Source organism: Sinohyriopsis cumingii, chromosome 11 (assembly GCF_028554795.1).
Source record: "Sinohyriopsis cumingii isolate HCF-2022 chromosome 11, ASM2855479v2, whole genome shotgun sequence".
Taxonomy (NCBI): Eukaryota; Metazoa; Mollusca; class Bivalvia; order Unionida; family Unionidae; genus Sinohyriopsis; species Sinohyriopsis cumingii.
The window spans coordinates 21,151,493-21,178,980 of NC_142971.1; the positions used below are offsets into that span (position 1 = coordinate 21,151,493).

Sequence of the window (27,488 nt, forward strand, 5' to 3'; positions counted from 1 at the left end):
AAAACGAAGACCACCCCCCGCCGCCAAACTTGTATTTATTTCTTGATTAATAAGCGACACTATTTTTTTATTTGTAGCTTCATTGATTATTTTGCTAACATCTGCAGGCATGTCTGCGGTGCTTGGTAATTTCACCGGCGAAGGTCGGACCACTTGTGGTCTGCGTATTAATCGTGCTAGTCTGTCCTTGATTGCCAAGAACGCTTTACCGGCAGCTCTACCAACAGCGCCAGTAGCTTTATCTTTAATAACATCAATGGCTTTCATCGACAATTGTTTTACGATCGGTATTGCTTTAGGAGCCATCCTCGCAAATAAACCTTGAACAACATCACTGAATCCATTTCCATAAGTCATCTTGTATACAGGATATCGTCAGTTTACAACCCTGACCATGACCGGTCTACGATGAGAATTGTGTACGATCATTTTATTTAATTAATTATTTATCTAATCGCTGTCAACAAGTTCATCAATAAGTTCTCGGTAGATGCTAGTATCCATGATACCACCTTGAAATAATCGCTGACAGATATCAGCCGCTTTATTAATTATTTCTGGCGAGTTATTTCCAGCTCGCTTTCCTCCGATGAGAACTTCTAACCGCGAAACGTCATTGACGATATTGTTAGGGCAAATAAGACCACTTCCCAAACCACTGCCAGTTGCTCCTTCTTCTGTTGTTTTCTTAAATAGTCTTAAGGGCGATCTTTCTCCTCTTGCTTTTCAGACTTTTTAAGTTCCGACAGCGGTGAAGAAGACTGTTGTTGTTCTATCTGTTGCAGAGGTGGAGGAGGTTCCTGCTGGGAGGGTTGTTGTTCTAGTTGTTTCAGTGTTTCTTTATAAAGGCTCTTTACTTCTTCATCAAGACTTCTGTATTCTAAATCATCATCTCTGGCTTGTTTTTTTGTTTTTATATATGCGATATATCCATTTAATAAGATTATCATCAGTTACTTTTTCAGAACCGGATTTAAAATATCAGATTTATTAAATATACTAATCAATATTTTTTCAGGCAATTTTTCTATTTTAGTATTTCTAATATCTTCGATAGAATCCTCCCTAAATTTTGCAATCAGTCCAATATTTTCCTTTACTGGTTTAGATGCAAGTTCAGTACGAATTTGTCCAATACCTTCAAGTATTTCTTCGCCGACGAGTGGAGGTTGAGCTGCGGCTATATCAGTTGGAAGATCTCGTAAAATCTTTTTTGTTTGTTTGGTTCTTCTAGCAATTTTTTCAGCCTGCGTAGCGGTTTGTTTTAGCACTGGAAGAATACCTATTTCATCTCCCAGTAAGCTCTTTCAGTGACCGCTGCAGCTTTTTCAGTAGCTGTTGTAACAGGTTTAAATAATTGTTCTGCACCTGTTGCAAATTCAACTTGAGCTTGCTAACGTTCTTGAAATTTTTGTTTGACAGAAACTCTCACGGGAAGATATTTCTTTATTGCTTCTAGTCGCTCTCGAGCTAATCTAGCGGAATGTACTTCTCCAATGTTGGCCATTATTGTTAACTTAATTTTTTAATTTATGATAACAGACGCGTAAATGTTTTTTTTTTCGTACCTCGATAAAGACCTTAGTTTTCGAAAAGGGACGCAGGAAGCAGCAGGGAGGGCAACGACAACAAATGGCAGCAACGACGGCGACAATTGCATTTGCATAAAGCGTCATCGCGGTTTTATTTCGGCATTTGGAATCTTTAAGATTCGCGGTTTTATAAAGGGCTTATTTCGGCATTTGGAACCTTCTAAAAGTTGTAGTATTCACCCTCCCTGCTGCTCATGTGGAAATGGTGAGGGAGGAATCCACCCTATATACAAGAGTGGTCTAAATATTAACTTGTAGGATTAAATAAACTCAGTATGTTAACAGAATCATGTGGACATAAATCAGTCTCCAAACTGAAAGAACATTATCCAACCACAGCATGTTTATGCCGTAAAATAGCTCTTATCACTTGTAATGTGATGCAGTTACAAATTTGTCTTATCACTTGTAATTCATGCAGTTACGAATTTGTCTTATCACTTGTAATGTGATGCAGTTACATATTTGTCTTTGTCTACTATAGTCTACTGTTCCAAATTGAATAATGCAAATATCTGGTCACAAATACATTACTGTAAAACTGGAATATCTGCATCCATAATCATCGTTTGACAAATCAAGCAATCTGAATGCTTAGAAGTGAAACTGATAGTAACACACTCTTGTTGTTAAACATTTCTTTAACTGAACTGTGACATCATACTGAACTTGAATTTACACTTTGTGTTAAAACCATATGACATCATACTGAACTTGAATGTACATTTTGTTAAAACCATGTGACATCATACTGAACTTGAATGTACATTCTGTGTTAAAACCATGTGACATCATACTGAACTTGAATGTACATTTTGTGTTAAAAACTTGTGTTGTTTGAGTCAAATATCGTATTTATTCAGAAGGACAGTTGCTCTTTGAATGATAATTGGTAAAAATAAAACTAACAAATATTATTAGTTATAAGACAGCGCAAAAAATTCTGGTGATTTTGGGGACTAATTTTTACGTGCAACAAATGAAAGGTGCAATGTCTGAGAATGAATGAAATTAATGAAATGTTAATTCACATTTAAGTGACTAGTATTCAAGGTAATTTCTCAAGCATTGTTAACAGAGGAATCATTAAATCTGAAGATCAGAATATGTTCATCAGCAGTATGTTTATTTAATAGGCCGTTGTGATCCGTTTCATGTGTAGTAGGAGCATATATTTTATAATTTTATATATTCATGTTTTAATTAGGCAGAGGTAGGTATTTTATTATTATGTGTAGTTAATGTTTATTAATGAGTGAAATAAAGTCATCAGTTGCAATTATTGTTATTCTCATTTTACACATATTTAGCCATTAGGTAATCTTGAACCAGGATTACCTGTTAGAGTTTTGTTCATTGAGCAATGAAGCTACCCTGATTACTGTTCATGCTGGGTCATTCCATTATATGACAAGTGGTAAGTAACTTTCTGATTGGTTAGTTTGCTACTTGTCTGTACAAACAACATAGTAGGAACAGCATATTAGTGGTGGTCATTCCATTGGAGCTTCTGAAGGGTGATGGTCATGGCACTTCATTAAGAAAAGTGCCTGATGATTCTTTTGCTTGAAGGAAAATGTGACTTGGCTTTTGTCCCATATGATAGGGTAAATAGATTTATAATACGGTTAATGTAACAGTTTATTTTATATGTACTCTGTATATTTCTCTGGAATGTATGTTTATGTATTTTAGTACATTTTAATAGGTTATCAACCTGCATATTCTTTTATGAGCCCATCATTCTGTCCATACACTTGTATATCTGCTCTCTACTTAATCTCTAAACACTGATTGTTGTTTAGGTTTAGTTGATCCATTATCTAGATGGATAATTAATAAATATATGGTGTAGTAAGTACTGAATGTACTGTAAACAGAATCGATGTAAACATGCAGACCAACAATGCACTGATGACGGTGTTATTTATTGTTGTAGTAAATGTATTTTTATTGTTTTTGTAGGGTGTAACAAAGCAGGAGAAATGTATCAATCTCCACTTATCAACCTCAATGCACAATAAAACCCAATACTGAACAAATGACTTGTATCGTGTATTCAGTGTGTAGAAGGCAAGTGCTGTAACACATGTTTCACTGACTATGGTCAATTTTGGTAATAAACATATTTCTCTGGCATTATTCAGTGCAAGGATTATTGTTCTTGGTGAAAGGATGCCTTTCAATGAGAAACTTACCAGAGCTTCAGAAGTAAGTCATTGTGACATACAGGTTGTGCATGTTTAATATAATCTGTAAAAAAAAAAATCAATCAGTTTGAGAGGTTGCCTTGAAAACACCTTGAATTTCGCCAAAACCTTGTTGAACGTATGTAAGGGAATACACAGGTTTAACCTGAGTAAAATGTACAACTTTTTAAATTCAGAATATTTTATTTCAACCTTTTCCAAAAATAATTAGTAAATAAGTTAATTAGTAAGTAAGTAAACTAGGATAAAATTGTTTGGATCCAAAAGCACATGAAACTGGTAGTTACCAGATGAAGAAGTCTTTTTCTATAGTGGTGCAGTTATGTTTCTGTTTTTCTCATTTTGTACTTAGTTTTTACAATGATAAATAAAATGTATAAAGTTTAGTTTTGGTTAGAAAAAAATACTCCTGGATTATTTTTATAAGTCCTTGAGAAAAAACAACTTCTTTAGGGCTGTATGTACCATGTCATATTTCACTGACTTTGTTCAGTTTTGCATTTGAATTAATTACTTTCAAGATAACACTTAGAAACATTGTGAGGTGTTGCATCTCTAAGAGAACTGTCTCGAGGTATAACAAGCACATCATTGTGACCTAAATATTACTTTGCTGACATTGGTTCACCTTTGTTATTAGCTTGTCATTCAAAGGTACTGAAATATGATCCAGACTGCAGAGATGTTTACAACAATAACATGGCCTTCTTTGTACACTTAACTTGCATCAAATGGCTTGGGCATGTCAGTTGACTCCTCAGGTACAATCTATTGTAGGATCATGTAACTTGGTGAAGGGACCAATCTATGAGTACTACATTTGTGTATCATACATTGGAATTTGTGTAGATAGGTTGTTAGATTGATATATATAATTAATTTATAATATAAATATAGTGTATATACCAGAGGTGTTACCAGCAGCAAACTCTGGTACTTTTACAAACACTGATAACCAAATACAAGGAAAACTTGGGTAATGAATGTGCCTGTTGTCCGTCTTTTGGTTTTCAAATAGTCACTGTCCTCTAACAGCTCTTGTTTAAGTTGGTAATATGGTTAGAAAATGTCCAGTTAACATCAGTTATGAAATATTTCCATATTTCCAGCGAGTGAATTACATGATCAAATGTCGGTTCTTAAAGGACTGAGCAAGTCAGTGCACCCATGGCCACATTTCAAAGACTTCAAATCATAAAATTAAATTATATAAATTATAGATACAAAAAGGCATCCCTCCACCTTAAATTTAAAAGATCACTGTTACATGAAACTTCTTCATGCAAGACCATACCTTGATATAATAAAAATCTCAGATTGAGATTAGTTCCAGTATCAAGCAGTGTACAATTTCAGTGGCAGTTTTTTTCAAATATGCAGATCAATTTGGTCATCAAATGTGATAACAAGCAACAACAACTTGTAGTTTGACATAACAGCTTTTACAGATACAATGTGGATCAAATTTGGTATAAGTATGAACAGTATTAAAAATCAGGTAACTATGACCTACTTCTCCTTCCCATGCAAATTTATTTTGTATACTCACCAAGTTCTATCCAACTAAAAACTTGTCACATTAAGATTTATCCATTTTTATTAGAAGTGTCATAGAAGGATATATGTACATTTTATTATTTCACTTCATAAAGTGTTTGTTCAGAAGACTTATTTAGTTAATATACAAGATGCCCAAGTGAGCCTATGATCATTCACCTGGCTGACATGTATCTAAAATTCAAGTGCAAAAGAAATTGGCAAAGATATCTGAGTTACTAGGATGCTCTGTCAAAATGTCTTAAAATTCTGTCCAATGGTTATGATTATCTGATGGTTTCTGTAGAAATCTCCATATCTGACAGCAGATCAGCATCATTTGTACAAAATGTAAAGGTGTTTCATCCAGGATGCATGATGTTAAATTCAATTAAAATTATGTTGAGTGGTTTTTAAGAAATAATTTAAAGGCTTTTAACATTTCAGCAAAATCAGCCATCTTGGACATGTACTTATCATAAAATGAAGAAAACAAATTTAAAAATGTTCATACAATGATCTTTTGTGTCCAATTTGGTCAAATTCAGTTGAGAATTTTTGAGAAGTCTTGGAAAGGTTATTCAATATTTTGTAATGGTGGCCATACTGGACTGTGGATCAGTATGATTGACAATCGGAAAGACTTTTATGAAAGAATCTTTGTCTGTAAATCACATTTTAAGAACAAGTCATTTAAAGGTTTTTCTCTTTTCCATTTTTGTCTTACATAACAAATAATGGAATGGCATCATTTGTGCAAACTGGAAAAACCTTCATGCCACGATACTTGTGTTAATTGTAGTTTTAAGTTTCTTGAATAGTTTTGAGAAGTAATTTAAGTTTTTTTTTTTTTATCTGTAGCAAGGGAAGCCATATTTAACGGAGATCAGCATCATTGTAGAAATTTTACATACCTTCATGTAAAGCTATTTCCTATCTGGCTTGGTCTGATATTATTGAGCAGTTTTTGAAAAGTCATTTAAAGATTTTTCTATTTTAGTAACTTTGACAACACATGTCTGTCATATTAGCTTTTCGTGTTCCAATCTGAAAGGCCACCATGGCTGGAAATCTGTCAATTAACATTCAAAATTATCATCTGTCTGCCTGCCCATCTAATCCCGAGTATTTTTTAAAAAAGTCATTTAAAAGTTTTCTACTTTTAGTAATGGCAGTCCTTTCTAATCAGAAATCAACAGAGGTATAATTTATGTCCCTAATGCCACGATGTTTTCTGTTGAATTCAATTAAATTCTGTTTGTCTTCTTATCAAAAAGTAATTCAAGTTTTTCTTTATTCTTAATAACAGTTGCCATTTTTGATTCTGAAATTTTAAGAGCTTTCATGCCAGAATAATTTGTCAAATGTGGTCAAATCCTGAGTTTTTCTTTAAAAAAAAGTAATTGAGGGTTTTTGTTTTTAGTAACAGTGGCTACATTTGATGAAGGGTTGGCATCATTTGAGTTAACCTAAGTATGCTTTGTGTCAAATCAAGTTAAATCCTACTCAACAGTTCCTGAGAATTTTCTCACTTAGTATTAATCATTTTTTATTATTTATCCGTTTAATTGTTAAAAAAAATAATTAAAAGGCCTTTTCTCCAGGATACTGTCTGCCAAGTTTTGAAACTGGTTTAGTGGTTTTTCATCAAAAGTTAAAAGTGGCACTTGCTGCTGGGTGATGCAACAAGCAGCACACAGGACCATACTTTAAGCTCACTTGCCCTTGTGGTCAGGTAAGCTAAAAACTGCAAGAGATACTAAATTATTGCTTTGTTTTCTGGACCCGAAAGGTTTTGTTTTCTAAACCAGTGATGGATAGGGTAAATTTCAATTACATGCAGTGAATACAAAGCAGATATCATTTAAAGAATTTTATTTTTCAACGCCAATTTTACTTTCTATTCAAATCAACTCTGTTCGTTGTTTGTTGTGATTTAATTTTATAACAATGAACAAAAGTAAACACACCACTACAGATGTCTTGAATCAACATTTTACAAAACAGGATGACAGTTAACCATGTCAAAAAAACTTGTTTGCATATGACTGTATTGAAGTAAGCCCTAAAATGCAGATAGTAAAGACCACTATGGATGGAAATTAGGTACCACTGACCTCATTTTTTTACAAACACAAATTTGACAAAGAAAATAAATATCCATCTGGAAAAAGATACAAAGCTTATTGCTTACCTGCAGATCTGTTAGATAAGGGGCCTGTGAAAGAGTCTAGGTTTGAAAAATCAAAAAAGTTAAATCTTTCAAATCAAGCCCTTTTGTTAAGTTTTTGTTTTCATAATCAGTATTATGATTTCCTATTACATAAATATACTTTGTGCATTAACTTTTTGTTCTTAAAGTGACTTCCGGGAGAAGAGTTACTTTGTAAGTAAGTGAGGTACTTTATTTAAATGATGTTTTTTATTATTATCATTAATATTATTGTTGCAGAGCCAATTGTGCTTATGTTGGGATGGAGCTTCGTTTTTATGAATTTCCATGCAATCTTGGATTTTATTGATCAGAACTGTTGGATTGTATGGTTTTGTTCTTGTGGGGTTTAATGCCATTTTTCTGCACAAGATAGGCCTTACATGGCGGCCAATATTAATGGTGGAGGAAGAACCTGGGGAAAATCCCGGAAAGAAACACTGACCCATGAGAAGCTACTGGCAAGCTTTCTCACATACCCACATAGGCCGAACCCGAGACATGAACCCATGCAGACAGGTGAGGTGGCAGTGATCCGTAATGGTGAACGCTTTAGACCACTCGGGGCCCCGGGATTTTATGGATTGTACAAACATTTTATTCCACCTTTTGCTGATTTCATAACAAAAACTAACAAATAGAAAACTTTTCATATAAAATGAATAAACCAATAACATATACAATATAGAGCTCTGAAAAAGATAATGAACTAAAAATATATATAAACTTTATCATCCTCTGTTAGGATAGCTCTTGATTGTAAAATGTGAATTGTCGGTTTTTTAAGACTTGCATAATTACTGTTCATCATGAACAGTGGTATGTGATTAAACCTCAAGAGATTTTGATTCAGTGGCAGGTTCTATGTTAATAGACGACTCTTCCACTTGCCGTTTACTCATGCTTTGACATCATGACCAGATGCGTCTGGAGATACACTAGTGACAAAAATAATGATGCTATGGAATTAAGTATAAACTTTAAATGGCATCGTAACAACCGATGCCCCCACCACAGATCAAAGGGTTTAAGTCACAAAAGTTAAAAAGATATAGACAAAAGTTTTATAAATGACTATATTGGCATGATAATGTTTTTGGATCATCTTTATACTTATACAAACAAACATAAACAAACATACAAAAGAATAGCAAATTGCTACAATTCCTGAAAATAGAATCAGATCTATATATGAATCCCAGACTAAAAATTAAAGTTGGATTTTTCTTAATTGCTGTCAAGAACTTGAAAAATATTTAAAAACATTAAAAATTGTTTTGATTACATAAAAATCTAATTACATCACCCACATAAGAATACAAATATGGCTACCACATTTCATTTATCTATCTCACAAGTCTTTTCTTTAATTATGCTAACAAAGTTACCCTCACAAGTTATTCTAATAAAGGTCTCACAAAAATTATTCTCATAAAAGTCCAAAAAGGTGTACAAAACTGAAAAATTGCTGTAAATGGAATGAAACCTAATCAGGTCATCTACATATGAATACAAATAAGCCTACTAAATTTCAGTTGTGTATTTCAAGCTAATTCTGTATAACCTTTTGCAAACAAGTTTCCCAGAATGGAGAGACAAACAAATGCACATACAGAACAATGGACTGGACCAAGTCAAGATGTCCTTGCTGCAAGTAGTGGAGGCACAATAAAAATCACTTCAAGGCAAGGACTCTTGTCTTGGCTTATTCATGTTTAGTGGCAGTTCAAATTAGGAACATAAAACAGATGTACTGTAAAAGACCATACCAAATATTGAATCAAAAAGTGAAAATATAATGTTTCTACTCACTGTGAATGTATTTTGCAAGATAAAGATATCTTCAATACTGAAACCATGAAGGTTTAATAAATACCACATATAAAAGTGTAACAAACAATATAGATCAAATGCCTAAATAAAACATGTACCTTAAAATGAAAACCCGTCACACTGAACAGCTAATGTTATGATGAGAATGATATACTGAGAATATGTAGAAATTGACATGTACCAATGGTGTATCAATTCCATTCTTCTTTTTGGAAGTGTTGAAAATCAAAGAAAAAGAACTCTTTAAATTAAATCTGATGTGTAGATTAAATGTAAAGAAGTGAGATTTGTTAACGAAAATATGGTATTCTTGCTCATATCTTGAGCAACAGAAAATTTCTAAATTAATTCCAATTGGCAATATACCTACCAGCTCTAAACCTTTTATTGGGAAGTACTGACAACTCTGTGATGCTGCTTTCATCAGAACAAAGGAATCGGAGGTAGCTTGTTTTTGGTTCTATTCAACCTAAGCTTTATAAATGGATGGCTATTATCATACACATTTTCACAACAGATAGCTCTAATCTCATTTTATTTTACTGAGAATTTTTTTATATATAAGTCACCTTTATAAAGTATTATGGGTTAAAATTTTTTTAACAAAAGCAGATAGAGGTTGGTAAGACTTGGAGGCATTTTGCCCTTCTCCAAGAGAGAAGATATACCAGAAAAAATGCATTCCAACATTTGCATGGTTTTTGATTAAAGATGCCAGCAGGTATACGTGTATCAGGCCATTGATAATCCGGATAATAAAATAAGCCAAAGGATACATATTTACCATATACACGTTTTCTGCCAGTGATTGTAAAGGCAGCACTCACTTTGTTTTCAAGTTGACAATCCTTCTGATTGAGCTGCAAACACGTGTACTTTCTCAATGCCAAGCAGAGGTCTGCCTCTTCAGTAAATAATTTACCTTAATCCCATTGCTTGTTTTCCCACATGACTACTCTTTGATTGAGCTGCAAGTGTGGTGCAGTGGAAAGTAACAGAGGGTGGTTGTTTGAACTTGTTGCACAAATGACACATATCCAGTTGCAGCCATGAATAGATTTCACAAATTGTATGATTAAAGTGTGACTTACAAAGCTCAGTCTCTGAATAAGTATTTAGATTTGACAGCAAAGCTAAAAAAAGGGAGTTGGACCATATTTATGATGACTAGACCATAACAATATACTAGACGATGAAGGAGGGTTTCAGAACTTTGAGAAAATGAGGATGAATTCTTTGACTTTGTACCAGATGACATTAAGTAGAGATATTTATAGGATACTGTTAATTAAAAAAATGTTGACTTATCTTCAGGTTTGTGCACATTTAATAAAATTTCCCTTTGATTGGGTACCTGGTAACCAGTTGTTAGGACCAAAGGGTGCCCAGTAGAAACTTTCTAAAATTTGGACAGCATTATCTCTGATCGTGAAGGGAGACTGCAAAATGCACAAGCATGTACATCTCACCGAGGAGCTATAAATACTGATGGGAGATCTACCGCTGCACCTCAGACGAGAAGAGCACATATTGAGATATGCTACCAGAAACTCAATACATCAAGACACCAACCCAACCAAAATGATGATTAAAAAGTGCAACATTCCATTCAGGCAAAAACGAGCTCTAAACCACCCAGCAGGTAAGAAAATACACACTATGTGATGAAATTCAACTATCTGGAATTCAAGCAGAACAATACAAAATCAAAGATCCTACCCCTTGGAAAAACTGCACGCCCAAAATAAACCTGTCTGCCCAGAACTTAGGATCCAAACTATAAAACCCACCAAAAATGCTAACAGAAATCCAGAAAATCATCAAAGAAACTTACTCTGGATTTCTTAAAATCTACACAGACAGATCTAAATCGAAAGAACTAAACAAAACTGCTGCTGCAATAGCGGTGCCGTAACAAGTTGAATTTGGTGCAAGACTCCCAGATGGCTGCTCCATCTACACAGCAGAATTCTGGGCAATAAATGAAGCCCTCAAATGGATTAAGACCCAAAACCACAGCCAGTACGTCATTATAACAGACTCTCTAAGTGTACTCAAATCCTTAGAGACTGGCACGTCAAAAAGTAGAGCAAATATGCTAGAAGACAGTTATCCATCAGGGAGATCAAAGATAAAAAACAAATCATCAAATTCCTACGTGTACCTTCTCACATTAATCTGATTGGCAACGATAAAGCTGACAGAAGGGCGAAATACAATCTCCTGAACAATGCAACATAAACACTTAACTACAGTGTATATGAGATATATAACCAGAAAAGAAGCAAAATGAACAAGAAATGGCAGCAGCTCTGGGACAACACCAACAAGGGAAGACATTTATACCAAATGCAAAAAGAGGCCAAAAGGGTAATCCTGGAAATTGTGGATATCCGAATTATCAATAGGATCAAAACAGGAAAAACTCTGAAACAGCTTTGGGAAACATCTCTGGAAGGAATAGAACCAAACTACTAACTGTCCACATTGCCCTGCTGCAGAAACACTGGACCATGTATTCAACACCTGTCCAAGATACCATAATCAACAAGTCGGTTTCCAAGATTACCAAAAGAAAATTAATTCCCCTACAACATACCCTGAATTTCTGGACAAGGTACGCAACAAAAACATTGATACCACTTACATGAACATAATAAATGAACAAACATGGCAACACATAAATACAACCAAGTAAATTATAATAACAATTAATAGAAGGGCTAAAGCAGTAAGGTAAGACTTCTAGCTGAAGCACACACCCATGGTTATTGTTCTGTGTGTGTTTTTTTTTTCTTTCCCGCATGTAGGCATGCAGCTAACACAATACTAATCATCATGGTCTGAGAAAAACAACACATATATTCCCATAACTATGTATACATATTATATAGGTGGCAAACCCCCGACATCAGGCCCACATACACACAACAACAAGAGTGGCAAGATATAAATAAACACAAAAAAACCTTAGACCCCAACCATCTTAAGACTATAAGGTGACCTAAGCCCAGTCATCAGGCCTCCCACACACAAGGAAGAACTAAATAAACAACACAATCCCCAATTATTAACATGAAATGTAAATCCAACACTGATACTCAGACCAAACATACTAATGTATACAACAAAAAGGGGCACAATATACCTTCCATATTCAATATAGCTATTAAACAAAGAATTGTAGTGATAAAAGACCAGTCACAAACATCAAAATCTAAGGCAATGGCAGTCAAGTCAAAGCAGAACAGCAAACTCTAGCAAAACAGCCAAACACTACAACAGTACGAAGAAGAAAGAAAGAGGGTAACACAGAATGAAGGAGTAAAGAAGAAAACGGACATCGGCTTTCAAATTGCGAATTTATGAGATTCTTCCTTTGGCTATTGAAGACCTATTTTGATAAAAGCTCTATCCCCACAAACCTTACTCGATCCTTTGTATACCACCATCAAAAGTGAAAACTGAAAGTAAACACTGCATGACCCAAACATGTATAGGGTGCTTGACACCCAGCTGATTGACAACATTTTGGGAAATTGAAATCACACCATGTACAGCACAAATTCGAACTTTAATTAAAAATAGTAATGAAATTACACAACTCAAAGGATTAGGAAAATTACATGAGTGGCTTACACACCAATGGAATAGATTTCCGTCCACTAGTACAACTGGACATGGTGATAACATCTAGGGGCTGCATCAATGTGCACAATGAATAATCTTACAAGTTTGACCAATCTGGTGAGATGAGGGAGAGATGGGAATGTGTGGTGGGACTTGGAATTAGGACCTGGGAAAAGCATGTGGACATCCTGCTTAGATGCACATCTCTAGTTTGCATTGTTGGTTCTCTTCAATTTATGATGCACTAATTTTCTTTGGCAAATTTAATATAATCAAGATATTAAGTTGGACATATTTTCTGCTGCATGAATGTATCTCCTTTATTTGAGTGCAGTCTGACTTTTTAAAAAAAAATAACCTATTCATGACAGATCAGTAAAAAATAAACTTAACAGCTGCCTACTGTAAATATCTTAATAATGGGTTTCAGACTTTCTCTTCTACTGGGTTTGCTAAATTAGATGTTCTCTTCTATAAATATTAATCTACTCCTTTCCCAACTCAGGCACACCCACCTTCCCCACATTTAACAAGGCAGTGTTCATACAATAATAACAAATATGTATTGAGAGATGCTGGTATTAAACAGAACATAATGCAAAATAAAATACAGGTTAATAAAAACATGCAATGGAACATAGAAAATAAAAAAAAATGAATTTTTATGGCATAAATTTAATACATATAAAAATATTTTGATTGAATCCGGTAAAATTAGCAAGAAAAGTGATATTTTCACGAGACAAAGGCAATTTTCAAATCTCTAACCATCTCATTCAGACATGAGTGCATGTTTAGTATGTGACGATTTTATTAAATGAGTTAGACCCAATTTACTGAACATACATAAATTTTACAAATATAGATTAGTATCTGTATTTCATAAAATATTAAATAAATTATGCAGGGCATAGTTAAAATACAAAATAAAATGCTGTGACAGTTGTTTCTTGATCTTGATGAAATCTATGAAAGAAAGATAGACAGACAGACACAAATGGAGAGATAGATGGAACTAGCTAGGCAGATTGGACTAGATTTTAAAAACTTTTTCTATCCAGAGATTCTTTATTCTTCAAAAAATCTATACTTGAACTCTTTTTGCTTTGGCATTTTAATATTTACATACTTTCTGTTGTTGTTAAAAAATTTGTTCAATTTTAACTTTAAAAAAATCATTACATTTAAATATGGTAACACACAACCTCCTGACATCAAATGACTTCATCCTGGGATACTTTTTGTATTGCAGTCATAACTTACTTTATAATATAATCCTATACTCTTTGACAGTGTTTTCCAAAATGCTGTAATTGTATTGCTAGGGGTACATGAAATGTTTTCAGGGGGTACGTGGCAGAAAATAAATCACTAAAATCTTAATTAACCCATTTTATCTTGAATATGACTATGGTCGTAATACCTCATTCTATCCTAAATACGCCTGTGGTCATAGTATACCATTTTATCCTGAATACGACTACGGTCATACTCTACTAGGTATGTGTGTAGTGTCTCTAGAAACGTGTTATACATCACAAATATTTGTGTACTTCTTCACCAACACAGGAAATGGTTAAAGCATGCATGCGCAGTGAAATTTGTAAAAAAAAATGGTTGGAAAAGAAATTGTTGGCTTGAAAATCGATCGATAAAATGATGAATGACAACTCAGATGTAAACATGGATGCAGCGACACTGATTGGATGATTCTGATGATAATATTGACTTAAATGATGGGTTAGAATTGAACCAAGTTGATGAAAGAGATGAATGATGGCTTCATGCACTTTTCGACAGTGATTCAGAGAATGAAGCTGAGTATGAAGGCTTTCAAGAGGAATGGGTCCGGGATGATTTTTCACCTCGGTTGCAGCCATGATTTAAATTGATAGAAGGGGCAACTGTTCAACACCCAGAAGAAGCCGATGATTTAATCTGGAAAAAACTTGTTGATGAAACAAACCATTACCCTGAACAGAAGCGTAGATGATAAAAAAAACCTTGCTGCTGTATGATGCTCTGTTTTACCACAATGTAGTTAGAACTGCTTTTCAGGAATCGAGCACTGCAGTTGAAATTGGTAAACAGGATAAAATGGGTTAAAATAAAAGCTACTGTACTTGGAGTATGCCTATAAGACCGATGTGCAAAGTTATAAGTTTGAGAAACACTGTTCTTTGAGAAACTGTCACATATATATATATATATAACCAACTTTATTTATGAATTAATTTCTATCCATAGGATATAATCAAGCAATGAAAGTCTATCGTTCACAAATTAATGGTGGGAAGTATCTTGGTAGGCTTGTTGTTAATGTTGAGTCACTCCACATGATATGAATGTGAAATTCTTCACTGGATAAAAGTTTGTTTTGGACAGAGATTGGTGTTTCATTGACTGCACTTAACCCTTCACCTCGTAGAGTTCATGGCTTTAGTCAATTGATATATATGTACCAAAAGTTATGCAGTGCAGTGCACTATAAACAGAACCAGTTACCTATTTGACTCCATACACATAGGCCTGCCCTGTTAATTGTTAAGCAGTGTAGTATATTACATTTAACATCAGTTTTAACCATTTTACATTTTTGGTACACATCTATTATGTATAGAAAGATTTAAGAGTAAAATCCAATTGTTATAGCTGTATAATTATTTTTCACAGAAGAATTTCTTACGTGCTTTAAAATCTTGAGAGAACTCGTTCACCGTCACGTCAGTGAAGCTGTGTGACCAACTGTAGCTGCCATTTCTCATACTCAAAATTTAAAAGTTCTTTGCTATGTCACTAAATCATCTGAATTTGATAAATTATAGAATCTCTGTTGCTTACATCAATATCATAGCCTTTACCTATGTTACTGAAGCTTTCATAGTAGTGGTTCTAATTGTGCAAACTCAAGAAAGTACTGAATGAAATCCCCAGCCTCCATTTTGGAGTGGAGAATACAACCCAGTTACTTTAAATAGCAGATTATGACTAGATCTTAAACAGCGACCACGTGATCTGACATAATGGTCATTCACATCAATGAATGTAGTTTTTAATAGGGAGTTTCCCTGATGGTGGTGATACGAAAACCAGATAAAAATGGCTGATGTTTACAGCAGGTACTGAAAGGCGCTTCCATGACAATGGTGAAGAGGCATCAAAACGTGCTTCCATGCAAATCAGGTAGAGGCATCCAAAGATGCTTCCATGAGAATGAAGCAGAGGTGTCCAAAGGCACTTATATGAATAAAAGGGTTGAAATCTAAGGTTCAAACTTGTTGATTGTGAGAAAGGCAAGTAAGCACATGTTACTCCTGGGCTGAATTGGTCTAGTATGTAGAAATATGTTACCTAACCCTTTCAAACAAGGTGTGAATAGCAAAACACTGTTCAAAATTAAGGTGTAGTGAATAGTAGGTTACTTAGCTTCCTTCTACAATCAATTAACACTGATAAGTGATCTTTCAGGTGTCAGGTTTCATCTTTCAATCACTATGTCAAGTAGTCTCCAATACCTCACTGCCAATCCATTTTCAAAGGAGTGATGTTCCTCATCCAAAAGTAAGGAGTAACCCACTTCCCTTTATAGTGGGTCCTTGACGTTTCCTAATATATGCAAATAAGGCACAAGGAATGAACATAAGTTCATTAGACATTTTGATTTGAGAGCTCTTCAAAGAATATCAATCTCTGGATGCTGACAAATAATTTTGTTCCTGGTACAACAAATACTTTGGCTTCTGCATCCCACAACTGAAGTTGTTTGGCTTTTATGCCCTCCACTTTCAGTTGTTTTAATTTATGTTGACTATTAAGTCTACTAAAATCCTAAACTCCAAAAAATACCCCACAAGCAAACTGGCTATCACAAATGCTTAACATTTTTGATGTGCAATTGTTATCTTCACTTGTTTCTTCTTCATCGATGAGCCTTCCTGGCAATGTATCTTTTCCATGCCTTCTGAATGGTTTCTGCAGCTTGCCGTGCCTGGCGGATCCTGGCGACTCGATCACGCTCAGCCTGAGCCCTGTTCATGAAAGAGATCTCCCTCTCTTTGTCCTCCAGAGCTGTGATCTTTTTTGGGGTCTCTTCCTCTATTTCAAAGCCAGAGGGAGCTGAATAGGTGCCCTGATTAACCTTGGATAAGTCTTCAAGACTCCTAGGCCCTGTTCAAAATAGATGTAATTTTTTTCTTCAGCGACTTGGAAAAAGTTAAACCTGTGTATAACAACCACTCAGCTGGCTGTCTTTATTAGCAGATGTACTTTAGATCCAAGTAAATATGAACAAATGTATGCATGATTTGGACATAACAAATCAGGCCTTACATACAGGTGTTGTTATAGCAGGTTTATTTGAATTAGTTGATAAGACAAGAAAATCAATTAATTATTAACTAAGTTAAAGAGAAACAGAAAATTAAATATACCTCCAATTACATTTTAATTACTTCTGACCAATACATTTTTAAAGTCAGTATACTGCTTGGAAGAAATGTTTTAGGTATCAAATTTTCAATTATTCATACTATCATTAAATTTTCCTAGGATGGATCCAAACATTTCAATTTGTAATACATCCATACCTTTCAAAACTTTTGTCTGACATATTCTTGGGGGAAAGCTACCATGAAAAACTGTGAATGAGTCAGAGGGAAAGAAAGGATATCTGAATTTAATGAAGAGATTTTCAATACTTTGCTCTTTAGCTGTTAATAAATTATACAATGCAGGATATAAAAATTGTCTCAGTTTACAGAAATATTTTAAGAAGTGTTATGAATATAGGTCAACATTTCTTTTACCTAATGAATTCCATTTTGAGCATACAAATATTTCGTATGATCATTTTATTAACACCTACGTGCATGTGCTTTCAAGTTTTTACAATAATTCTAAACTGCAGAACATGCAATATTTCATCAATCTCCTGGCAGTTTCTTGATATTTTATCACAAGCTAAAGATTGAGCACTTACTTGTTCCCATCAGTGATGACTTGTGTTTTTCCTGCAGGAACTTCCTCTCCTTCTCTGGGGAATGAAGATATTTCCTTATCTTCTCAGAAATAGGAGAATTCTGAAAGAGATAAAAACAATTTTCTTAAAGGCTCTTAAACAATAATTTTAAGAAACAAGAACAAATACTAATTTTTTTTTTTAAATGCAGAATTCAAAATATAAAGTCTACAATGGCTAAAATGAAACATTTACATTTAAAGCATAAATTGGCATTCTCTTTGCAAAGTAAAATGAAACAAAACATTGCATTATATTCCAAAACAATCTCCTGTATTTTACTGAATGGATTTTCAAATATCGAACTACTTTGAAACTCCAAGTACTGGAAAAGATTTCTTCAGTAACTGTGAGAAGGAATCTTATGGAATATCTTACTGTACAGGAATCTGGATGAACCTTATACAGTCAAAAGAACACCTGCATACGTCTGTTCATAGTGGTCCTCCAATTCTTTTTTCTGTATGATTTGCCCATATATAACTGTAGTATACCTTGATACAACCAATGGCCACTTGTCATTCAGTCCCATGGACCCCAATTTATTACATACCCATTTAATTTTATGTGCTTGATCTGATGACCAATACAGATGTTTCCATATCACATACCACACTGAAACTAAATAGGTTTTTCAATGATGTCTGCACACTGATATTCTTGGATGCATTGAACTCTTTTAATATATCCCCACTGGTTCTGAATTTCATTAAAACAGTACAGCTAAAACTATTTAGAAAGTGTAAAAAAAAAAAAAGACGATATGTAATAAATCAAAAGCAAAGATGTGCTGCAATCTGAATCACAGGAAAGAACTTGTTCCGTAGGGTGTGTGAGCTGTGTTGGCTGTGATGTATTCCTACATCATATGGAACTTGTTTCTTTTCTGCTTACTTGGATCCAAACATGTATTAGTTTATGTATTTAATACATATAGAGCCCAGCAAGCATAATATGCATGTTTAATATGATCTGTTTAAATATTCACTACAGTTTAACATACAACGTCTATATGTATCTATCTGAAGTACAAGTGACATAGGTAAGTTGCAGTACTGATTATTTCCGCTACAGGAGTCATTTTTGAGAATTTTATCACACATACCTTCAAATGGTGATTATTCAGTTTATTTTGCTGCTCATCATTCCATGTTATTTGCAAGATCATTTTACAACTGCCTCAGGAAATATTTGCAATAAAATCCGTACCCATCTGCTATTATAAAACTCAATAACAATCATTTTACAACTGCCTCAGGAAATATTTGCAATAAAATCCGTATCCATCTGCTATTATAAAACTCAATAACAATCATTTTACAACTGCCTCAGGAAATATTTGCAATAAAATCCGTACCCATCTGCTATTATAAAACTCAATAACAATCATTTTACAACTGCCTCAGGAAATATTTGCAATAAAATCCGTATCCATCTGCTATTATAAAACTCAATAACAATCATTTTACAACTGCCTCGGGAAATATTTGCAATAAAATCCGTACCCATCTGCTATTATAAAACTCAATAACAATCATTTTACAACTGCCTCGGGAAATATTTGCAATAAAATCCGTACCCATCTGCTATTATAAAACTCAATAACAATCATTTTACAACTGCCTCGGGAAATATTTGCAATAAACTCCGTACCCATCTGCTATTATAAAACTCAATAACAATCAATGAGTTCATCTGGAAGTTTGTGTTGACAACTAAGGTGTAGATCACTCAACAAATGGGAATGAACAGACTTTGGTAAAACTACATTAGTATTACGTATTACAAGAATACCATATGTACTCACTTATAAGTTGAGGCAAACTGCACAGACCCAGATCTACTGTCACATAATCTGCTGCAGATCTGGGACTGTACAGTTTGTATGGAGTAATCAGTAGAACAAACACAGACCCTTATTTGCTGGCACATATTGCTATGGCAGATTCTGGCTATGTTTTTTTTCCAGCTGGACTCAACCTATAAGTAAGTATATATGGTAATATTTATGATCACACTGACTTACACTTGAACTATTTTTATTTCTTTTCTACTGTTGGTCTATCCTCTTTTTTATTTTGCCATTCTATAACAAGTCATTTTCATGCTGTCCCCATTATGGTTGCCATAAATGGTTTTGATTGACGTATACGTTAATTCAAAGATCAAATACAAAGTATGAATTGATATAAACAGGAAAAGGAAACATTAAAATTGAACCTTAGCATCAGGACCCCAAACACCTCCAGAAGTGAGTGTTGATGTTTGGCGTGACTTTTCCTGGCCTTTAGATCTGTGTTCATGATGAGGTCTGTGTTTGGAATGGGTTGGGGATGATCTTCTGGGCAAATATGAGTGAGCATACCTGTCATAATCTGCCTGCATTGTCAGCATATTTGTTTTCTCATTGTTCAGCATGGCTGACAAAGCAGCATCAAAGTTTTTGGATTTTAAATCCATTTTTCTGCCATCAAATTTGTCCCCAGTATTCATGTTATGCACATATTCACTTGGCATATAAGTCTCGTGTAACTGGCTGCTTTCTTTTGTCTTTAAATCAAACTTTGACACTGGTAATTCAAATCTCTTGTTATTTTCTGTTAATTCATCTTCTATTTTCTTTACTTTTTCATCTAAGGTTTCAACTTTTAAATCTGTTGTTGAAGTCTCTGTAAGTTTTGAATCTGAAACTGGCTCTATTTCTCTTGACTCAGTCCATGATCTGGAATTTTTCTCCACAGAATCACTTCTTGTTCTCAAAACTCTGTTTTCTGAATCTGACTTTGTGCCTTGTATTAGACTTTTCTCTTTAACTTCTAGTTCATTCAACATCAGAATATCAAATTTTGACTTAGGAGATTTATCTGTATGTTCAACTGAAGTTTTGTCACTGCTGCCTCCTTGGAGTTTTGAATCAGTATGACTAACTACACTATCTTCTTCCCTGTTGCTCTTTGATGCTTCTTGATGGGGTTGGGGACCTGCCCTGTTACCCCCTGAAGTTCCTGGCCTTGAATACGATTCCCACCTTGCATCAGGGTCCTTCTCTTTTTTCCTTTTGGCATAAAACTCACTACTGGGAATATTACTTTTTGTGGATCGCACACTAAGACTGGAACTAGGTCGTTTTTCATTTTCTGGACAACCGTTTGCAATAATCTCACTCATCTCTGGTTTTAATTCACTACCATCTGGAGCATTTTCTTTAACAAAGGTTTTATTAATTTCATGATCTCTTTCACCAAGGTCATATCCATTCATGAACAGCAATGTATTATCTCCCTTTCCAGGAATTCTTTTGTCTGTTAAGTCATGCTCTGGTACATCATAGACTGGTTCACCATTAATTATAACAGGGTAACCAATCTGTGATTGCCTCATCATATCCTTAAGTTCTTGTAATTTTTGTCGAGTGGCAGCTTCCTTCACCGCTAGGTGTCTACTGGTCATAAAAAACTTCTCACGATCAATCTGAACCTGAGTCTGAAATAAGAAAAGTATTCAAGAATTATATTTTGTCTTGATCTATTATAGAAACATTAAAAGTCTCGATAACAGAACATCATTATACACAGGTGAAAAAGATTTTTTAAAAATACATTTCTTTTGGTTAGAAATAGAGAGAAAATGCTAATTTTGTAGCAAATTATGTTTCTTGACAATACTTACCTGATCACATTAACACTAGAAAAACAAAGTCTGCTACATACCTAATCCAGTCCTCCTGAAAAGATAAAAAATTTCTTCTTTTCTGTCTCTATACCATACAGACAAAAGGAAGAAACTTTTATCCATTACCTACCTTGACAATGCTAGGTGGCACCAGTTCAGTAATACACTGACCAGGATGCTCACATTTGTGGGGAGGCTGGGAGTGTTTTATCACAATGTGATAGGGGTAAGTATTCTCTAATACCAATTACTAAAAAATCTGCTTACTCCTTTGACTAGATTCCCTAATTACATTAATGTTAGGTGAATGGGCAACAAGAGGATGGAATCTTGTTTCTGTGAAGTTGGATCCCAGAGATAAAAACTCACCAAGGTTGACTGTGCATGCCAGCCAAGGGCTCTGTTTCAAATCAAAACATTACATTCAAAAGCAAGGCTAACCGAGATCACCCTAATTTCATCAGCTGAAATTTTCATGAGACAACTCTCTTCTTATGAGACTTTAGAGTATGCTGAATATATAACCCACTTCAACCTTGATGATAGGGCTTGAAAGGTAATATCCTATTTCCCAGCATTCAACAGAAGAAAGAGACACTTCTTTGTTCCATTACTTTTCTCTGTGTACTTCAAGTAATGCTTTAGGGTATGGACAGGGTCTTGAATGATCACTTCTCCTGACATATGGCTCTTTGTTACAAAACCTGGTTATATCATTAGGAACACAAAACCATTCCATATTAAACTGGAGATAGTTCCATTGAAAGGCCATGAAAGTCACTTATCCTGCATGCCAAAGCTAAGGCTATCAGAAAGCCCATATTGTATGATAGTAGCTTCAGCTGATCTAAATTGAGCCAATGAAAACCCTTGAGAAATTCCATTTAGAAAACGGTGAGTAATTTTGGCCTATTAAATTCAACACTGGCAAGCTGATCCGACAGATCTTCATCATGACCAAACTTCCCTCTGCCATGATGTCTGAATGTGTCAGAAATCATGGAGTGGTAGCCTTTGCTGGTAACCAGGGCTTACTCCTTATCCTTGAACAGCTAGAGAAAGAAATCTGCTAGCTGCATGATTGAGGTACTAAAATGGACTATGTTGCTGCTTTTGTACCAGAACCATCACATGCACCACTTTCCTTAATATGCCTTAAGTGTGGAGGACCTTCTAGCATGTGATATTTTCTCCACAATCAACGGCTGACATTCTTTCTTCACAGAGCTCTCCCGACAAGAGCCAGGCATGAAGGTGTCATTTCAGACGGGGATAAAAAAAACCTGGGACTGCAGCTCCTTGAGAAGGTTTGACTGGGATTTTCCTGGGCACATCTATCACTAAAATGAGTACACAGTTGATCCAGATCTTCTCTCAACTGAGCGGGGCGAACAGAATCAGTTTGCTGTTCTAATCTCCAAATTTCTGTATTGTTTTCACTACTAAGACAATGGGGGACAGTCAAAGGCCCAAAACCCCTCCCTTCTGATTGTTAGTGCATCCATGGCCTAGACAGATATAAGTGGGCAGTTTTTTTTTTCACACCTTGTCACAAAAAGGCCTATCATCAGATGCCCCCAAAGCATGTAAATCTGATGAAAGGATTATTTGAAATATCTGTCCTTTCTTGACAGAGAATCAGCCAGGGGACTGAGTCTGCTAGGAAGGTGTCTGAATTGTATGGTTGTATTTAGAAAGTAGCACCAATGCAAACACTTCCAAACCAGAATTCACAGGATGGGAGATTTGGTCCTCCCTACATGTTTGCATAGGTAGGCCACCACCAACAAGTTGTCCAACATGATAAGGACTATTTTCCTGTAGAATTGGTCCTTCCAGTCATGAAAAGCCTGTATTATAGCCTTCACATCCAGACCCCACTTGTTGCTGACCCTATCAGAGCATGGTAACAGGTGGACTCCCCAACCATATAAAAACTGGTGTCAATACATACCATAATTGTGACTTTCCAGAGGGATTCCTGCCATGGGCCAATCTTTGCTGGACTACTACTACTTCAGTGATGATCCTGCCTTTGTGCCTGATAAGACCAGAAGAATGGTCCCACTGAGCCATCTACATGGCGAACATAAATAGGTAACCAAGCAGAACCAGATTCACTACCGCACTGCGAAAGCCATGGAGTTCCATAACTCTCTTCCTGTAATCCATTCCCTGTTGGAAACAGACTCGGCAAGATTGATAATCTGTCACACATGTATATGGGAGAAATAGACGTTGTGATTGGTAATAAATTCCATGCTCTAAGATGGGTTTAGATCAGACTTTTCACAGTTAACTAAATATCTAGGTAACCTAACGGGGGCTAGAGATTGTTTCTGCCCTTGAACAGAATAGAACTTGCCAAGTGTTTTTGGTAGATGTTATCCAGATATGTTGCAGTCAATGTGGACAAAGTCAAGGTGATGATAATTTCTGTAAACACCCAGACTTGTGTTGAGGCCACATAATTGGCCAGAGCTTTCTGTTGGCTTTTGACACTAGAAAGAGCCTGGAATAAAACCCTAAGGAGTTTCTGAACAATCTCCAATGACCTTATCTCCTACTGCATAATACTGGCTTTCTCCAAATTTGACAGTATATCCATCAAGAAAGAGAAAGATGAAAGGGGAGGGAGCTTGATAAAAAAAATCTTAAGTCCCTCTGAAACAGTTTGGATCATCCCTTAATTTTACAAAAATAGGTCAATCGGAATGCTGATGGAAATTAAGAAGTCTGGTTCCAATCAATAGGGTGTCTGCAAGCAGTTGGGGTGGCAAGTCAATGGTGGTTGTTAGGAGGCTTGGGGAAAGAAGCTTTGTTTCTCATCCCCTTATAAAGCTGACTCTTACATGAGGAGCCTGTTGTGTCCTGAAATTTGAGTTTTAGACTGTTGCAGTTGCTGAGCAGTATTCTAATCTCTCAGCTGATGATCATCTCTACTTTGAGATTGAGATTCATTTGGCCTGAATGTCTGAGGAATAGTCATAACCTCTCACTATAACACTGTCTCTACCACAATTTTTAGATATTCATGGTTCCTGTGAAATCAGTTTCAATTTTCTCTATTACTGCATCTTAATTTAATTCTTGTCTGCTGAAAACTCATTATAATTTGGTTTCATGTCTTTAAATATCATTTTTCATGTTTTTGTATTAAACGTTCACTATTATAACAAAGTCTTGTTGGGAATAAGTCAGTACAAAATGGCCCTTACTGTAAATTCTCATACTATTAGCATATGGAACAAATTACTCTTTAAATGACACTTATTTTCATTCTTAACAATGCAGGGCACAGTTAATTGTTGTAGATGTATCTGTATACTTGTAAGTATGATATATATGTTCTTTTTATGTTTACAATGTTTTTATTTTATATTTATATTTTAATTTAAAATTATGGACTATGTAGTCTGAAATAAAGAATTCTTATCTTATCTTAAAGTGAGTCACTATTATAGCTTCCATGAACAGCATTATGAAGAAGAAACACTGCACCATGTGTATGTTCCTATGATTTCTGAAGTTAGCATCAGGTATAGTTAACATATGTTATGCTTTGTTTGTTCCAGAAATCTAGTGCTGCAAATGGCAGATCCCAGTGATTCTTCCTTGGGACCAAGTTTTATCAAATTTTTTCTGGAAAGACCTGAAAAATTATGGTAATATAACAAATATATACCAATGAGTCATTTCACAAGGTACCTTTGTTTGTTTTCTTTCTTCATTCTTCAACATATCAAAGACCTGACGTGTGTTTAGTGACCCATCTCTCTTCTTGAACTGTCCAAATTTTTCCTGAAGAGAGGCCTCTTTCTTCTTTTCATTTTCACTTTGTGCCACTACATGGTTCCTCAGTTGGGCTAGTCTTTCCCCTGCATCTTCCAACCTTTTCTCAAATTTCATCTGAAAGCAAATAAGTAACTATGACTGGCTCAGGATGAGCTAATATTTGATTTAAATACAATAATTCTAGAAATGATATACCTTGGATCCGATTAGAATCTATATCAAAACAAAGATCTGTTCATATTCTGTTGATTCACTAATTCTGTTGATTCACTAATCAAATTACAGCTTTCATATTTATTAAGGTAAAAAATCCACTTTAATTCAGAACATATTTTTTCTAACGATAACTCTTTATAACATGAAACATAATGCTTTATCTGATATGTCATTAAATTTAAGTTGACTGGGAATTCCATAAGTCAAAAGAACACAAGCCTTTATCAGTGCTTCTTTTAATACAAATGAGAATACAGGTAACCCATTTTACAATAAATGCAATATAGGCATAAATTTATAGTAAAATGCTGACCATATTTAAAAAAATCTGAAGGCATGTCTTTGTCACATGTGCAAATGTTCTGTGATCTCATTATTGCTAGCCTTTATTATTATTTTACTTCTAACATATGTATTTCAATTTTCAATTGCATTCAAGTTAAAATGCCGGTGTCTGCTTGTTATACAGTGAGTATAAATATCTTTTGACCACACCTTCAAGCTCATTTGATAGTTTTCTTCTCTCTTTTCATTTGTTTCTGCACTCATATATTTGATAATTTTCCCATTGGTCTCATTTTTGATATACTTCATTCTTTTATTCATGTTCAGTTGTTGACTTATTCTCACGCAACCCATCTGCTTGCTGTTTAGTTTCTTAATGTATTAATTTCTTTGTACATTCAAAGGAAAGTACAAAATTGAAAAGTAAACATTGGCCATCACATTTTTAAAACAAATTATTAATGGTAAACTAAATTAGAAGTATCACTGACAGAGAAGACCAATTTTCTAAAAATTATTAATGGTAAACAAAATTAGAAGTACTGACAGACATGACCAATTATCTAAAAATGATTAATGGTAAACTAAATTAGAAGTATCATTGACAGACTGATATTCAAGTCCAATTATCTAAAAATGATTAATGGTAAACTAAATTAGAAGTATCATTGACAGACAAAACCAATTATCTAAAAATGATTAATGGTAAACTAAATTAGAAGTATCAATGACAGACTGATATTCAAGTCCAATTATCTAAAAATGATTAATGGTAAACTAAATTAGAAGTATCATTGACAGACAAAACCAATTATCTAAAAACGATTAATGGTAAACTAAATTAGAAGTATCAATGACAGACAAGACCAATTATCTAAACAACCTGAATGCAGACAGCAATAATAATGAGTCACTTATGTCATGAAAAAAGAAAATAACCCCATAATATTATCTGCATGTATATCAAAATAAAGGCAGTGAATGGAAAGATACTGAAACAGCTCAAGTAATTTAGCTTAATCAACATAAAATGCCGTATCTTGGCTAACAATGTTTAAAGTAAATTGCTATGAACAAAAGGATATAGACATTCTTTGAAAAAGTATAAATTTTTCATGATAATTTTTGAGGAATGCTAATTTTTTTGAAGGTAGTCATTGACCAAATATTTTAGTTTAAAGTGCCCAAGTTTTGTAAAATCATATGATCTTGTTGGCTCAATGTTGTCATGATAGTGTAATCTCTTCTTGTTTGCAAAATAATGATATCACCTAATATTTTCTTCAATAAGTCTATAGTCCATATTGTTGCAACAAGATAACCGGGTGGGATTTCGGATCTACAACAGAAAATTTTTTATGGTGATACAAATACAATGTTTAATGATGACTTGAACGAGAAAAGAATTGATTAATATGTGGATATAATATCTAAATTTTGGATCAATTAACATAATCTGCAAGAAATAAATAATGAAAATACAATAAATT

The 27,488-nt window shown here is 34.4% G+C and overlaps 1 protein-coding gene across 1 annotated transcript in view; it reads right to left on the minus strand.

Moving 5' to 3' along the window:
* Window positions 1-16,827: 16,827 nt before the first annotated feature.
* The window catches only part of LOC149787725 (uncharacterized), a 140,564-nt gene continuing 129,903 nt past the window's right edge, over window positions 16,828-27,488 (minus strand). The window contains exons 16-19 of the mRNA XM_089973928.1: window positions 25,411-25,611; window positions 20,251-21,513; window positions 17,992-18,091; window positions 16,828-17,180 (exon numbers count right to left, since the gene is read on the minus strand). Coding sequence (XP_089830054.1) covers window positions 16,933-17,180; window positions 17,992-18,091; window positions 20,251-21,513; window positions 25,411-25,611 — 1,812 coding nt within the window. The 3' untranslated portion in view covers window positions 16,828-16,932. The remainder of the gene's footprint in view (window positions 17,181-17,991; window positions 18,092-20,250; window positions 21,514-25,410; window positions 25,612-27,488) is intronic.